Source organism: Diadema setosum, chromosome 5 (genome assembly GCF_964275005.1).
Source record: "Diadema setosum chromosome 5, eeDiaSeto1, whole genome shotgun sequence".
Lineage (NCBI taxonomy): Eukaryota > Metazoa > Echinodermata > Echinoidea > Diadematoida > Diadematidae > Diadema > Diadema setosum.
The window spans coordinates 25,965,139-25,979,967 of record NC_092689.1 but is presented as its reverse complement, the minus strand read 5'-3'; the positions used below and the strand labels follow the sequence as shown (position 1 = coordinate 25,979,967).

General features: G+C 38.5%; 1 protein-coding gene across 1 annotated transcript in view; it reads left to right on the top strand.

Annotated features, from left to right (window-relative positions):
- LOC140228809 (uncharacterized) overlaps positions 1-14,829 on the top strand; it is a 199,809-nt gene that overhangs the window by 28,466 nt on the left and 156,514 nt on the right. The window contains exons 2-3 of the mRNA XM_072309082.1: positions 4,923-5,063; positions 5,964-6,065. Of these exons, the coding sequence (XP_072165183.1) occupies positions 4,923-5,063; positions 5,964-6,065 (243 nt within the window). The remainder of the gene's footprint in view (positions 1-4,922; positions 5,064-5,963; positions 6,066-14,829) is intronic.

Here is a 14,829-nt window from a genome sequence, read left to right as displayed (position 1 = left end):
CAGTTACATATAAAGGTATTTCAGATAAAACAATAATGAAATTGCAGTAGAGCATGAGAGAGCAATTAAATGATGTTTTTGAAGATCCTCCTCAATTTAGATCTTATAGTTGAGGCAAGTGACTTGAATTTGAGACTGATGACAAATGGCTTATTGAATGGAAATGCAGCTGTGAATGCACTGCAATCTTGCAAAATGTTTGCACTTAACAGAATTTCAAAATGACTCACACATACACTTAACTAATTCATGTACATCAATAAAGCAGATGTATTTCTTCAGCAGGATGTCCACCATCCGAAAAGGCTCTTAGCATGGAATTGCCATTATGTGTTGTGATCCTACAGGAATTCTACTCTCAACAGCAGACAATGAACAAGTCTGATGACACTTATGGCTATGGCAAAACTGCCCTCTCTTGCTATAAGTCTACCCATGAACAAATGCACAATACGTTGGTGATGGCTGTCAAAAGCACTGTCAAACACGACTAGGAACTGTAGCCAGATGACACACTGCATGCCCATGTACATTGTAATTTTGGCCCTCAGTGCAAGTATTGAGAAAATTTGAAGATGAAACCATTATTGTCACTATAACAGTGCTGCAGTAATTGACTGACTTACTGTAATTGGCATTAGAGTTCATTTTCACCTTTTCGCAGTTGCATTTATTGCATTGCTGATGCATATTTAGAATCCCAGGTAGATTTCATGTATAAACATTCTGTAATATAATAAGATTTTTTTTTATATTATTATTATGGTGATTAAACATCAGAACACAGCAGAGAGCAGATTTTTCAATACTAAACCAAAATTGTAGAAGAAAATGATGAAAATAGTGTGAGTATAAGTTTTCCTTGTTTTTATGACAAGCTTAGAGAATGTAGACATTTTCTTCCAATGATTATTTTTGTATCTTTCACATTTTGTGCTATCTGTTAAAGTTCTTCCATCTTGCATGGCCCTATTTCTGTCTGTTTCCCATGGAATGAGACTGCATTGCCAATTGATGGCAATCGAAACAGAAACTCGTATGAGAAAATAATGCATTTTGATTGATGTCTGCTATTGTCAACTGAAATCTGTGCTGCCATAGCCATGGCATACCCAACACCATGACACAACATCATAGCACATCATGGCATGGGCTGAACACAGAGAACACATTTGTGCATGAAACTGCATGATTAAACTTCTTTCGTATACTCTTCAAGTTATTTTCATGATTTACAACTTCTGTCAAAGCAGTCATTATTTTGGTTGGTGATAAATTGGGTAATTTCAAGTTTTTGTTAACACATGTAAAAAGAATGAGCTTTGTAATATCGGCATGGTGTTGAGGCCTAGAGTTAGTTGATTTTGTTGTTTGGAGTTTTGTAGGTAAGTAGCATTTTCTGTGGAAAAAAAAAATGTCTGAGGCAGATCAATCAACCTATGGATTAAATGAAAACAGTTACTGAAGGGAATTGAATTAAGATAGAAAGAAAGAAAAGAAAAGAAAAGAAAGAAAGAAAGAAAGAAACAGAAAAAAAGGAAGCAAAGTTGGTTCCCCAACATCATCCTGGTTTTGCAAACATGCCACGTATGAAAATATCTTTCCAGGTTAGTCATCTGAAGTGAACAGCCTAAAAGTTTACTCCTTTCTCGCATTAGAGAAACATAAGCTCTTAGTCTTATAGGTATTTTGGAAAAGACAGGTCAAGTGAGAAAAAAAAAGTTAATGATAGGTTCTTTTAAGTTGGAGTAAGATTTTGTGAATTTTAGTGTAATCTATACATGTATCTCTGTGTTCATCTCTACAAAGAAAATAGCTTATCTCAAAATCAGAAATTGTTGAAATTATAGATGAATGCTATTGGTGAGGCTTTGGAAAGGAAGAGGAAGAACATTCACTAGTGAGAAAAAAAAGTACTGGATGTTGAACAGGCATGAATATCACTACTCATAAATATATGCTTATAATCTAGATGCCAGCTGTAGCAATGCCCATTTTTTTCTTCTTATTTAAATTCTGTTTTGCCTTCAGGAGAGGTACAGTGAAGAAGAACAACTGTATGCCAAAGTTTTGAAAAATAGGGAATTTTATAAGCTAGGGGGAAAAAGTGAAATACCTCCACCCCTAGTACTGAAATGTAAATGAAATGTGCTTTATTATAAACAATAGTATCATGTGTCAGTTGCCACCATATCTCCCCCCAAACATTTAGACAGATGCGGGGCATTTTAGCAGCTTTGCCGGAGCATTAGTAAATTTCATGCCTGGTTCCCCCTGGAGATGAGTGGGTTGCCATTAGCAACGGCTGTTCCTTCATCCAGGGTTGCCATTTGGGGTATTACAGGCATGGCAGTGATGGGTACTGGAAACGTGACACTAATGGTAGATTTGAGGCTAAATCAATCAAATTTCAAAATGAGATGAAATCATGGGCAGCGGTGATGCAGGAAGTGTTATGTCCTTTTAGAATATATGTAAAATGATGGTAATCTTCACCATCTGAAAAACTGTGTTTGCTTGAACCTAACATAGAAGGAAAAGAATAACTCTATTTGAAATGTAAGATTTATCAGTGGGATGTATAGATTGAGATACTAAATGTTCTAGAAACAAAGTGCTTAATTTGAATATCGATTTGACAATGATGATAACAATGATAATTAAGAATGCTTACAATGCCACTTTTTTTTATATAACACAGTGTGTATATAATGTTCATACACTCAAATGTATAGTTGTAATGTTTATCAAACAATGTTTACTGTAATTGTCCTTGTAGAAGGTTGATGTATGTGCTATGAAAAATCAACTTCATTTGTAGACAATCAAGAAACATTGAAACCCAACCGGACCCAGTCACGTTTTTTTGTGTGCTCTAATATTCTTCAGGGCAACTGTGCAAAAATATGCACAGCGGTACAGGACTGCAGGAAGGTGCTGAACATTGTCATGAAAGGTTTAATCAGGAAAATGACAGTGTACTTGGGATTTTCTTTTGCCCTAAGGTGGATGTAAGGATATATCATGGAGAACCTCGAATGCTATTGTTTCCTTGTAAATTAGCCTTGAGATGAGGTGATGTTGGCTCAATGCGTTTGCACACTGCATACACGCAGACCGCTCTGAAAGTGTCCCTCACTCAAAATTTCACAGCGACGTGTCTCTGAGTGCTCTCCCGTAATTAGGTTTGCTGTAGCTGGCAGAGAGGCAGGTGCCTGGAAGCAAAGCCACAAACTGATCGGCATGGGGGAATCACATTTATTTATCTGTCTATCTATCTATCTATCTATCTATCTATCTATCTATCTATCTATCTATCTATCTATCTATCTATCTGTCTATCTATCTATCCATCTATCTATCCATCCATCTATCTATCTATCTGTCTGTCTATCTATCTATCTATCCATCTATCCATCTATCTATCCATCTGTCTGTCTGTCTGTCTATTTACAATGTATTTCTATCTGTCTTTGTGTCTGTCTTTCTATCTATCTATCTATCTATCTATCTATCTCTCTTTGTATCCATCTCTCTCCTATCAATCAGTCTATCAATAAATCATTCTAGCTATGTATCTATCAATCTATCTATCTTTCTATCTACCTATCTGTCAATCTCTATATCCATGATATATCCGTCTTTCTGTCTATCTATTTGTCTATTGACCTATCAAACTATCTATCTATCTACCCCGATTATGACCTGATGTGCTTCTTGAACAAATTAAGACAAAACATTATTACATTCCATGTGTCATCTGGGTGAAATGGAATTTGCTTTGAGTAAAATTTTAGGGTATCAGCCCCGCCAATTCATATTACTTTCTCAAGTCCATTACAAAGTACTGTCATGTAATTTTGTTGTAATAAAGATATGCCAAGTCTGTTGATATAATGCTGGGGATGGGGGAATATTTCTTGATCACATTATTTGATTATTGTGTGGGCAGCGTCGTTATTGTGTCGGCACTATGTGACTCGATGAGACTGGGGCCTCGTGACATTTTCTTTTCTGCAGAGAACATGATTGTCTGAATGTATGTCTGTGTCATTGATGGATCGTTTGAACAGCATCTAGGGTATGCCCAGTAGCATGAAAACAGTTTCATGCACTCACAGACAAATGAGCATACGCACACACACATAACAAACAGATTCACACACACACACGCACTGGCATCACACATTGCAAATACTTTTGCACTACATACACCCACAGTGAATGTATTGACATATATAGATGTATGTAAGAATCTATCATGACCCGTCTGCATTATTTATGCATAGGATCTATTCAGTGTACAAATGTATGCAGACAGGATTTTAAATGTGGCTGCCATTTACCCCATATCCGATGAGATTGTGTTATCCCCAGTAGATTTCTTACATGACCTGCATAGCATCTGTATCCAGTACATATGGTTTCCAAAAATTCTCATGTGTGTAATTTTTCGGCTCGGCCAGGTAAAGTGAATTTTACATGCTTTTAATTCTTCAGAATCACAACATTGAGTAATGTTACTTGTAACAAGCAAAAGTATTCATGTGTTTTTATCCTTTGCACTCGTTTCTGGTCATGTGAAATGCATGAAAATTCCCACTTTTATCTTATAATGTTTTTTTTAGAATGATTTTCACTTCAAACCAGTTTGATGAAAGACAGGCTAAGTTGATTAGATAACTGAGCCAACCATGGCTTACTTCTTGCAATGAGAAGTTTGTGGTAAACCAGAATGTGTGTGTGTGTGCATGTGTGTGTGTGTGTGTGTGTGTGTGTGTGTGTGTGTGCCAGAATAGATTACTTACTTGATTTGGTGTTTGTTTCATCAGTGTTTGTTAAAACAGGATTTTTCTGTTCCAAAGACATAGGTCCTATTCCAGTTTATAACATTTTCCTCTCTCTTTTCCATCTCGTTGCAGAAGGAAGCCCCGGAAGCCGCTGGTAAGGAGAACGGTCCATCAGAGCAGCCGGCCGAGAAACCGCCCAAGAAGCCAGACAAGCCAGAGAAACACCAACCTGTACAGTCCCCTTCCTCTCCCGATGAGCAGCACGCAATGCTGGTGAGTCTCCCTCCGCCTGCCAAGTCTTGTTGATCGGGGCTGCTCACAAAGACTGCTGTAAAAGTGAAAATTTTTGTGGTGTTGAAATTTTCGCACATTTTGAGCAAACAAAAACTAGCGTAAAAAACAAAAGCACGGGAATATTTTTGTTTGCCATATGTCCCAGTTGTTGATGTCTCGATTCCGTGGAATTAAGAATAGGCAAAATTCATCTTACCCGGCCGAGTGCGAAAAATTACTCACGCAAAACTATCCACTTTTACAGCATTTCAGTAAAACAAACAAACAAGCAAACAAACAAACAAAAATCAGATGATGTGAATTTGTGCATTCTGTTGATAAAGTGAAATTGTATATACCTGCTCAATATGTGACCAATAATAAAAGTATTTTGATACTGATAATGATGATGATGCTACTACTACTACTCCTGTGACTGATAACATTGATAGTAATGATAATAAGTGATAATGCTTGTAATTATGATGATAGGATATTTATGATATTAACAACAATGGCAATGCATTTATATTGTCCATGCCATTGCTTTCAGGATTGACATTTCTAGCACAAATCGAGTAGTGATGATATTCTTGAATCTTACATGTGAACTTGATGGTCCTCCCCATATTCTTGCATCTAGAATATTTCATATCACCTGTGGATAGGTGTATAGAGATCAAGAAAATGGGAATTATCAAGATTTCCAATATCAGTCATCTGTCAGCAACTTTTGATTCAATTCACATCAAGTTGGTCAGCATATATGTACAGATATTCCCAGCATGTGAGAGCTAGAGTTGATGATCTTCAAAGCTTCCCCCCCCCCTTGAAGTGCCATCCACAATTCTGAAAAGAGGTAGTGAGTTTCTACAACATCATTTCTCTGCATCTTTCCAGACTGACGGAAATGCAAGTTTTCTGCGAGCTGCCCGCGGCGGCAACTTGGACAAAGTTCTGGAATACCTCCAGGGGAGCACGGACATCAACACAAGCAATGCAGTAAGTCAAGGATCATTGCAAGCAGTCTTTAACTTGATGCTAGTTACAACTCAGTGGTTGACAATGCATAAGATCCATTAATGGGATTGTGTGGTTTTGGTTGAGACCTAACTTCAGGTTTGTAACATTTTGTGAGATAATGAGAAACCTCTTACGAAATATGAAAGGGCATGAGGACTTCAACATTTATTTAATGAAAATTGTTTTTTAAATGGCCGAGATATCTGAAACAGAGCGATCCTAATAAATTGGATGTTTCAACCATTTCAAAGTTGATTTCCATCAAATTAACTTTAAATTCCTGTTAGAATCCTATGCTCTATACTATTTCTTGATATCTCCCAAAAAGTTATAAAGCCCAATCCTCATCTCCGCCAATACTATACCAGCCCTTTAACAACCAATTTCAGCCCAAACAGCTGTCTGTTTATTGATCAAAAATACAATCATTTGCAACTCGTTTTGATATGTGGACACAGGTTCTGTATCATGATGAACTACAATTGATTGTAAGATTGTTTGTAAGTCGCTGGTTTTGGTTTACATTGTGATAAAAACTCACAACCAATAGCAACCATGTTCAATGCAAAGTCCAAGACCTTGTACTGGTTCTGTATTTTGAACAGTCATTGTCGGTGATAATATTGAAATCAATTGTAAATATATTCCTTCATTCATGCATACATTCATTTATTCATTCAAGGGATTATGTATCCATTTTTGTTTTGTTTGTTGTTTTTTTTTGGGGGGGGAGGGGGCAATGAAATTTACATTCAGTTTAATATTTAGGAGACAGTATTTCATGTAGGAAAAGTTTGTGGAAAGAGAGTGGAAAAGAATGAGCAGTAATCAACATACTTGTCACATCTTACATACTTATAGGATTTAGACAAACAATAAAAATACAGCACATTAATCAAACCAATGTACATGCTTGAAGTTGACTTTGTCTTGAACACATTTGGAACGTAGTTGACTCTGTGTAGCACAGAACCACATTTAGACTTGACAACACATTGCTCTTCATTATGTAGAATAGCCCTCATGTTCGATATTTATAATTTCTGTTATGTATTTATCAAAATCAAGGTAGCATGTGTCATGGCTCTTGTACATGTCACACTGTAAACCAATCTGCTCAGCTTACCTGGATTACTGGGTGATTTTGCATTTTTATAATATATATCACTTGTGCACATTTGATAGAAATTTTATTCAATTTTGCAATATTATGTAAAGACTCCTGAAAAAAATTATAATGCATTCATGGTACCAATTAGTGGGTAGGCAGTATCGGAAAAGAATCAGCAAAGGCTAGCAGTTTGAGTTGTATAGGATATAATTGCCACACATAAGATATACAGAGACAACTCCCTTTTCTTTTCCGTAGAGGATAGATGCAGAGTGATACTCTAACCTAAATTGTTATTCATGGCTTGAACAGGATTTTTCAGAGAATCCTCAGTATTTTCACAGTAGTAGTACCTGGGATTTTTCTTTTGAAGATGTTGTTATTTCTCTTGATATGTTACATGTGTAAGCAGCTAATTTTGTCCCCCCTAATCTTGGGGCCTGGATGTTACCTAATCTGTGCAGGGTCCTAACATGTCTACATCTTTGCAGGCAAGTGATATGATATAGGCATACTGGATCATGCAGCAACATCAGTGATTGCCTGACTGTCTGTGGGAGGGTTGGAATACATGAAGGGAACAATTTCAAATGCATTATTATTTGATATAGAAATGTTACAAGTCACCAACCTTTGTTTTTTTTTTTTTTTTTATTAGTGTCCTGTATAAAGCACCATGTACATGTAATCATAGGGAAAAGATGATTTTCTCTTTCATTCTTTCTTATGGATAATTCATGAAGTAGTAGTAGTAGTGGTGGTGGTAGTAGTAGTAGTAGTAGTAGTAGTAGTAGTAGTAGTAGTAGTAGTAGTAGTAGTAGTAGTAGTGGTAGTAGTAGTAGTAGAAATAAATACTGATGTGAATTCAATAGTTTTTCAAGTAAACAGTGGATTCAATTCACTTTCACTTCAGACTTACTCTAATTGAGAGAAGTAATGAGTAATTTGTTTTTGTTTATGATTTTATTTAAGGGATGGGGAAAGGACTTTTCTTCATGATGTAAGATATCTTGGAAGTTCATATAGGTGGTCAAGAGAGAAAAAAACCCATGATTTTGCAATTTTATATATAATTCTGCAATACTAGTTACACATCCATACTTAATTAGTGAGATATATATGTTCTAAAACATATTATAAATGTCACATCCATTCTACTGATTTCAAGTCAAAACAAAACCAAAATTAGTCCCTTTTGTTACAACTGATTAACAAATGCCCTACATTGACATAGATAAGCACAAAATTAATGGAAGAATTCTAAATCAAATTGTATTGAATATTCCCCATTGTATGGTGCACAACTGACTTACAGGGATAATGATACATGTAAAACACATGACCAGCACAGATCATCCAGAATATCATTAGGAGACCATCTGATATTACAGTGAGTAGGATTACGTGTAGACAGCACCGAATACATGCTCAGCAAGAAAGTGGGCGTTGGCTGCCGGACAGCATAATATGTACAGGCTTGCTATGACCCAGTTCTTCTACCTCATGAGACACGGGCAAAGTGTGCACAATTCTCCTACATATACAACACTCTGCCTCACTCAAATGGTGTGTGTGGTGAAGATGCACAGAGCCCTCTGGTGTTTGGTAGAGTACAATATGATTTTCCTCTGCCCTTGTGGGGCGAATTAGTTGACATTCAGGGGAAGTGGCTCTCCGGAGCTGAGATATCTCCACGTGAATGAATTATTGATTCAGAGGTAGATTTAACCCGTTGAGGACTACTAGTACTTGATTTTGGTGGAGTATACATGGGAATAGTATTCAATGGGTTTAGGTACTAGGAAACTGGAGACACATTATTTATGAACTCTGCAGCATCCTACGTCTCTTTACACCTTCCAATTACATGTGATACATGTATTATGAGCTTCCTTAAGTCTAGCAATGGAAGGCTCTTTGTGTTGTGATTTGTTTTACCTAGTGTGTCAAAAATGTGTCCCAGCATCTTGCTGCTAGCTAAATCAGAAAAAGATGACATTTGTGGCATATTTGTAAACTGAAAAGTTATTGCTGTGTGTCTATGAGAAAGACTATAAAATAAAAGTATAGATGCAGCTCAGAGTTTGGGAAACCTCTGATGGTTTACTTAGATATTTCCATTGATAAGAGATAACACATACATTGTACGTGTGCAGTTTTAAGAGCTTCTCAGGACAAGTGTACAACTGAGACAGACGAACTAGACCCCGTTTACAGCCCGGCCTCAATTGCGCGGCCGAGCCTCGCAATTTTGTCCGTTTACACTGCTGGGCTCGGACGCGCTTTCGATTCAAACCTTTCATTATTTGGTCGTAGTGATGCTCTGCTTGTAAACTAACGCAATTTGGTATTGTCTGGTTTTCAGACCCTTTGCCAACTGAATTCCGTGGCGACGAAGTCGCCGTTCGGGCAAAGGCCTTTGCCGAAGGAAAACATCCTTTGCAGGACAAAACCACCTTAAACTATACTAGTTTTCGACGTTGAGGGGGTTAATATCCTGAACAGCGAAAGATACAGGCAGAGGGTTTCGAAGCCAGACTAAAACTGGCCGCGCAATTGGCCGCGCATTTGGCCCAGTTTGCGTTTACACCAAGAAAAGGCCGGGCTCGGCCGCGGCTCGGCCGCGGCCGAGACCACCTCCAGAGCGAGGCCAAATGCGAGGCCAATTTTGGCCTCGCATTTGGCCTTTTGCGCGTTTACACTGAAGCGGGGCTGGACTCGGCCGCGGCCGAGCCGCGGTCGAGCCTCGCACTGTAAACGGGGTCCTAGCCACATGCTTGTATGTATAACAAGACGGGGGGGGGGGGGGGGGGGGTTCATGTGTTCCTAACAATACTAGTAGTTAATTTATGTACTAACATAGCAATGCACTTGACTCATTGCATAAAACCCATTGAGTCATCTTTTCTTCATACATTAGAAGCCTTTCAGTATTGTCCAACATAAGTTAGTGTTTCAAAACCAAATTGGTCTGTAGACTCTACTGCACTAATGCATTTGTCTGGTACTTAATATTTCCTTTATAATCACAATTAGGGATGGCAGGCGGGCCAAGAAGTTAATCTGAAAGTATTTGCAGGTGTGGACGTATGTATCTGACATGCTCACTGTTGTGTGAAATAAAGCTGCCGTAGTTGATAAGCAAGGGGTAACTGGGTTCTCACAGACAAATCTCGTAAACTACAGAATGGCTCTCATTCAATTCTCAGGAAATGTACAACAGCCTGAAAGAAAAACAATTATTCAAGTTTTGTATCATTGCAAGTTTTGCATGTGTGTGTGTTATTGTGTGTTCGGGGGCGGGGGGGGGGGGGGGGATGGAGGGTGTTGTTTATTGGATGATTGCTTCATTTGCATAATTTGCATATCTAAGACTGTGGATTCAGTGAGAGTTTAGAGGGAGATGGAGAGAGAACCCAGGCATAACACCCTCACTGTTTGGGGCCCCTCACATGGAGGATGATTTCCATAATGGAGACAGCAGACTGATAAGGGAGCCCTGCCGATTGTGAATGCCAATGTCATTACGGAGTCATGATGCTGTCTCCGCGAAGTCGAATGTGCCCCTCAGAATAGGAAGGGAACTAGCGGTTGGTGGCAGACAATTCAAATCAGAAGAAGATAACCTCTCAGATTTGATATGAGGCTCACGATTATATATCACGTATTATATATCACAACCAAGCGTGAATGACATGTATATTTCTTTTCGCGAGACAATACAGAATCAGCATGAATATGTGGGTATTGTCTTTGTGAATTTTAGCTGCACAAAATTGCTGAAGGAAATAGTATCAAATGATTGTTACCCCTTTCCCGCTGCCCCTCTCGGTGAAAGTTTGAGTGCCGTCGTTTCACACTGCTCTCGGTGAAACTTTCCCCTAGACGGGTTTTCTGCTCGCAACGTGGGTGATCTTATGTACTTGAGTTTGTTGTGCATCTGCGATTTGGTTTTTTCGATCCCATGTTCAGCAAGTTTTCGGAGGAGGGACTCGTACGCGGCAGCGTCAGCCGACGTCCCGCTCAGTTCTTCGTTCACTGCTGCCTCGCTACGTACTCTCTCTTCGTCTTTGGTTCACACTCCAGCCGTTTGCAAAATTCCCTCAAATTTCAACAGCACAAAACGTCAACGGGTTTCTCCTGCACACTGTAAACCCAGCACTTGACGAGAAAAGCACAAAATACGAAAAAATCAAGCAAGAGGCGGACTGTATCAGACTTTACTGAAAGAGTTAGGAGCTAGACACTAGAGGAAGACGAAAAGGGAGGACGCATCAAATCGATCAAGTACACTGTAAACCTATACACGTACGTATCAGCTTTGTTATGTATACACGGCGTGCTAATTAAACAATACAATGCACAGCACGATGCAAAACAATGCCGTCGCACTGTGAACGCCACATTGCACGAAACGACATACAGTATGTAGTGTTGATTGTACTAGTATGTTTACAAACACGAATTTCTAGTACCCTGTACGTGTGGATTTGGGAGGTCGAGTGCGCGCTAGCTAGCTGAAAATGTGTGCATGACCAGAAACAAAACATGACCTTTGACATAATCTGCATATTTTCCCCGGTGTTTCACCGAGACAACCTTTCACGCTGGGCGCTCTCGGTGAACCACCGGGTGATTTCCTGTTGAACTATCGGAGTTTACCCAGGACGCTTCTCGGGTAAAAATTGCCCAAAATTTCATCGGTGTTTCACCTAGGCTTCCCCTAGGTTCCAACCGAGTGACCTTTCACACTGCGGGGTTCCCCGGGTGCCCCCAGGTGCCCCCGGGGAAGATTTTCTTCAGCGGGAAAGGGGTATTATTCGAAGGGTTTTGAAATACTGTAAAACGAGGAATGTTCGCGTGCATTTTAATTTCGCGAATATTGCGCCAAGATTCACGAAATTAAAATGCACACGAAAGTTCTTGTAGGTATACTATATGTGACCCGCTACAACAGAAGGATCCTAAAGTCACTGATGGCTGAGCCTAGAAAATCGAGTTTGAAGTCAGATCATCAATATTGGTCAAAACTATTGGTTTTCTGTTTTTTGCATAATTTTGTAGTCTAATGTATCGTCTATCATCTGCCGAAATTTCGAAGCTAAATGGTCAAAGGAAAGGCAAGAAAATAGTGTTTTTCTGGGCCATGATTTTCCGACTTTCAACAGAAAGATTTGGATTTAGCGCCGCAGCTAGACTCCGCCCCTAGCAACAAGGGAGTTGGTCAGTGTGTGGCATCCTGGTTACTGACTGGTCGTGTGTAGACCGTTGGTGCTAAGCTTGAATGAACATCATGGAGGTTGCTATGAGCATACCTTCTATTGTCAAGCGGTGAAAACTGTCTTGCCTCCCCTTGATCATGATAGCATCAGAAGGAAAACTTTGAAGGCTGTTTTCTCAAAATGCTGATTTCCTAAACCACTCGATATGCGCTAATAAGATCATTGATATCTCTGCAACAGAGTACTTTCATGAGTCGTGTTATAGATGAAATTAAAGTGGAAGAGTAAGGGAATGATATCCTGTCATTTTCAGAAAATTTTCCTCCCCCGACTTTTGGATCCTTTTGTTGTAGCGGGTCACATATGCATTGAATGCCAGTGGCAATTCGCAAAAATTTCATGCCACGAAAAAGGCCGTTGGCTCCAATTCGTGAAAATTTCATGCTGCGAATATATCATGTTTTACAGTAGAGGGAGAGAGAAATTTGTTTGAAAGAATTCAAATAATTAGAAGATGGCCAGATGAATTTAAAATGGAGCTTAGAACTTAAGCTGCATCGTATACAAGTGTTACTTTTTGTTTTTCTTTTCAGGGGACATACAATGTAGAATCCTGATCTAGATTGATATATTGTCTCTGCTGATGGAAGGGAGTTAGGAGAGAAATAATAGTTAAGAATGTGATTGAGGAGTGGAGAATATCATTCGGTGGTACAGACTTGACCACTGATGATAAGAATTTCCAAGTTGGTTTTTTGATACCTGCTGATGTGTGAGAAGAGTTTACAGAAGGCTAATGGCACAATGGCTATCCACCTGCATTTATGTGGTTATCATTTTGCAGTCTTATCTGCTGTAGTTGAAAACAAAAATTAATAAAGACCAACAAATTTAACTTTTCAATTCCTCTTTTCAAATTCACACAATGGCTAATAATGCGGTCATGCAGTGTCAATATATTATAGAGCTTTGAAATCATGAATGATGGTGGTGTTTTTTTTTTTCTGTTCTATATAAATAGAATGAAACTAGTAATATATTTTTTTGATTACTCGCTGATGTCTTTGTGTATATTATCTAAGCAACATTTTCAATTTCTGCCAGACAGATCTGTATGCAAAGATTCTAACATTGACCCAAACTAGTCCTCAAAATTATAAAACATAGGATCTAGGCTAAAAAAAAAAAACCCCAAAAAACTGATCACTTTCACATACCGCAGCAAAGGCCACGCTTCAATTTTGTTTGTGTTGTTGCTGTTGAAATCTAATGTCGAGACATCGCTCTTTTGACCTCCAAGTTTTTTTTTTTTTTATTTGGTCTTCCTTCCGGCCCCAAAACGGCCACGAACAATTACAGAGAGAGCCAAACTTGGTCGCAAACTTGTTGGTTGTCCGAACTTAAGGATTTTACCTAACTAGGTGCAATTAGACATCTTCCCCTCAGCAGAGAATGCTGGGATTACATATTTCCTGTTTGTGTTTGGGTGATTTAGTCTGAAGCTGTTGTTGATGGGTATAAACGGCCTTTGGTCTTGTGGCCCTTTGCATAAGCCGCACAACTGTTGAGAGGCATTTTAGAATGTGCCCATAGTATGAGAGTCAAAAATGCAGAATGCAATAATTTGAATGTTGTGATACTTCTGCGTCTTGATATCTAGACAGATCTCATGTCATGATGAGAACAAATTTTATTTTGATGGACAAGTGATAAGGGATTTAAGGAATTTACATGCATTCTTAACTTTTGAATCTGAATATCTTATCACTTTACTTCTAACATTACAGAATGAAGAATTTCATTCAGTACAAAAGACATTTATTTTTTGCCAGTGTCTGTGGCTTAAAAAGAAAAGAAAAGAAAAATGCATCATATAATCAACTTCTTTTTTATAAGATTCTGTCCGAAATTGCTCAATAATAGCAAGTCTCTTGTCTTTTAATTCAGTTTGACAACCTTCCCCCCTCCCCACCCCCATATCTGCAAAGAATGTATAATATAGCACTAGGCAAATGTAGATCACTAAAAATTAGTCATTTAACTATAAGTAAGCTCTAACTGCCACATACAGATGATGAAAAGTGATAATATTGTTTGCTCAGATAGCATGCTATGTTGGGAAGTCATGTTATGATTCTAAGATGCATTAAATCAGTTTCCTCTATATGCTTGCCCCCAAACAGGGCACCAAGAAGTCAAAAGTAAAGTTGTAAAGTGTGCTACAGTGAGCACTGAATAGTAGATTAATAGGTAAATAGTGTAGAAACATTCTCCAACATAAATGATCTCGTGCTGCAGAGATTGTTTGAAATATGATGATGATGACACAAGAAGCAAAGATTGCCGATCAAATAACATAAGCATGCACGCACGCTGCAATGTGAGGGATAAAATATCTCCAGTGGCTGAA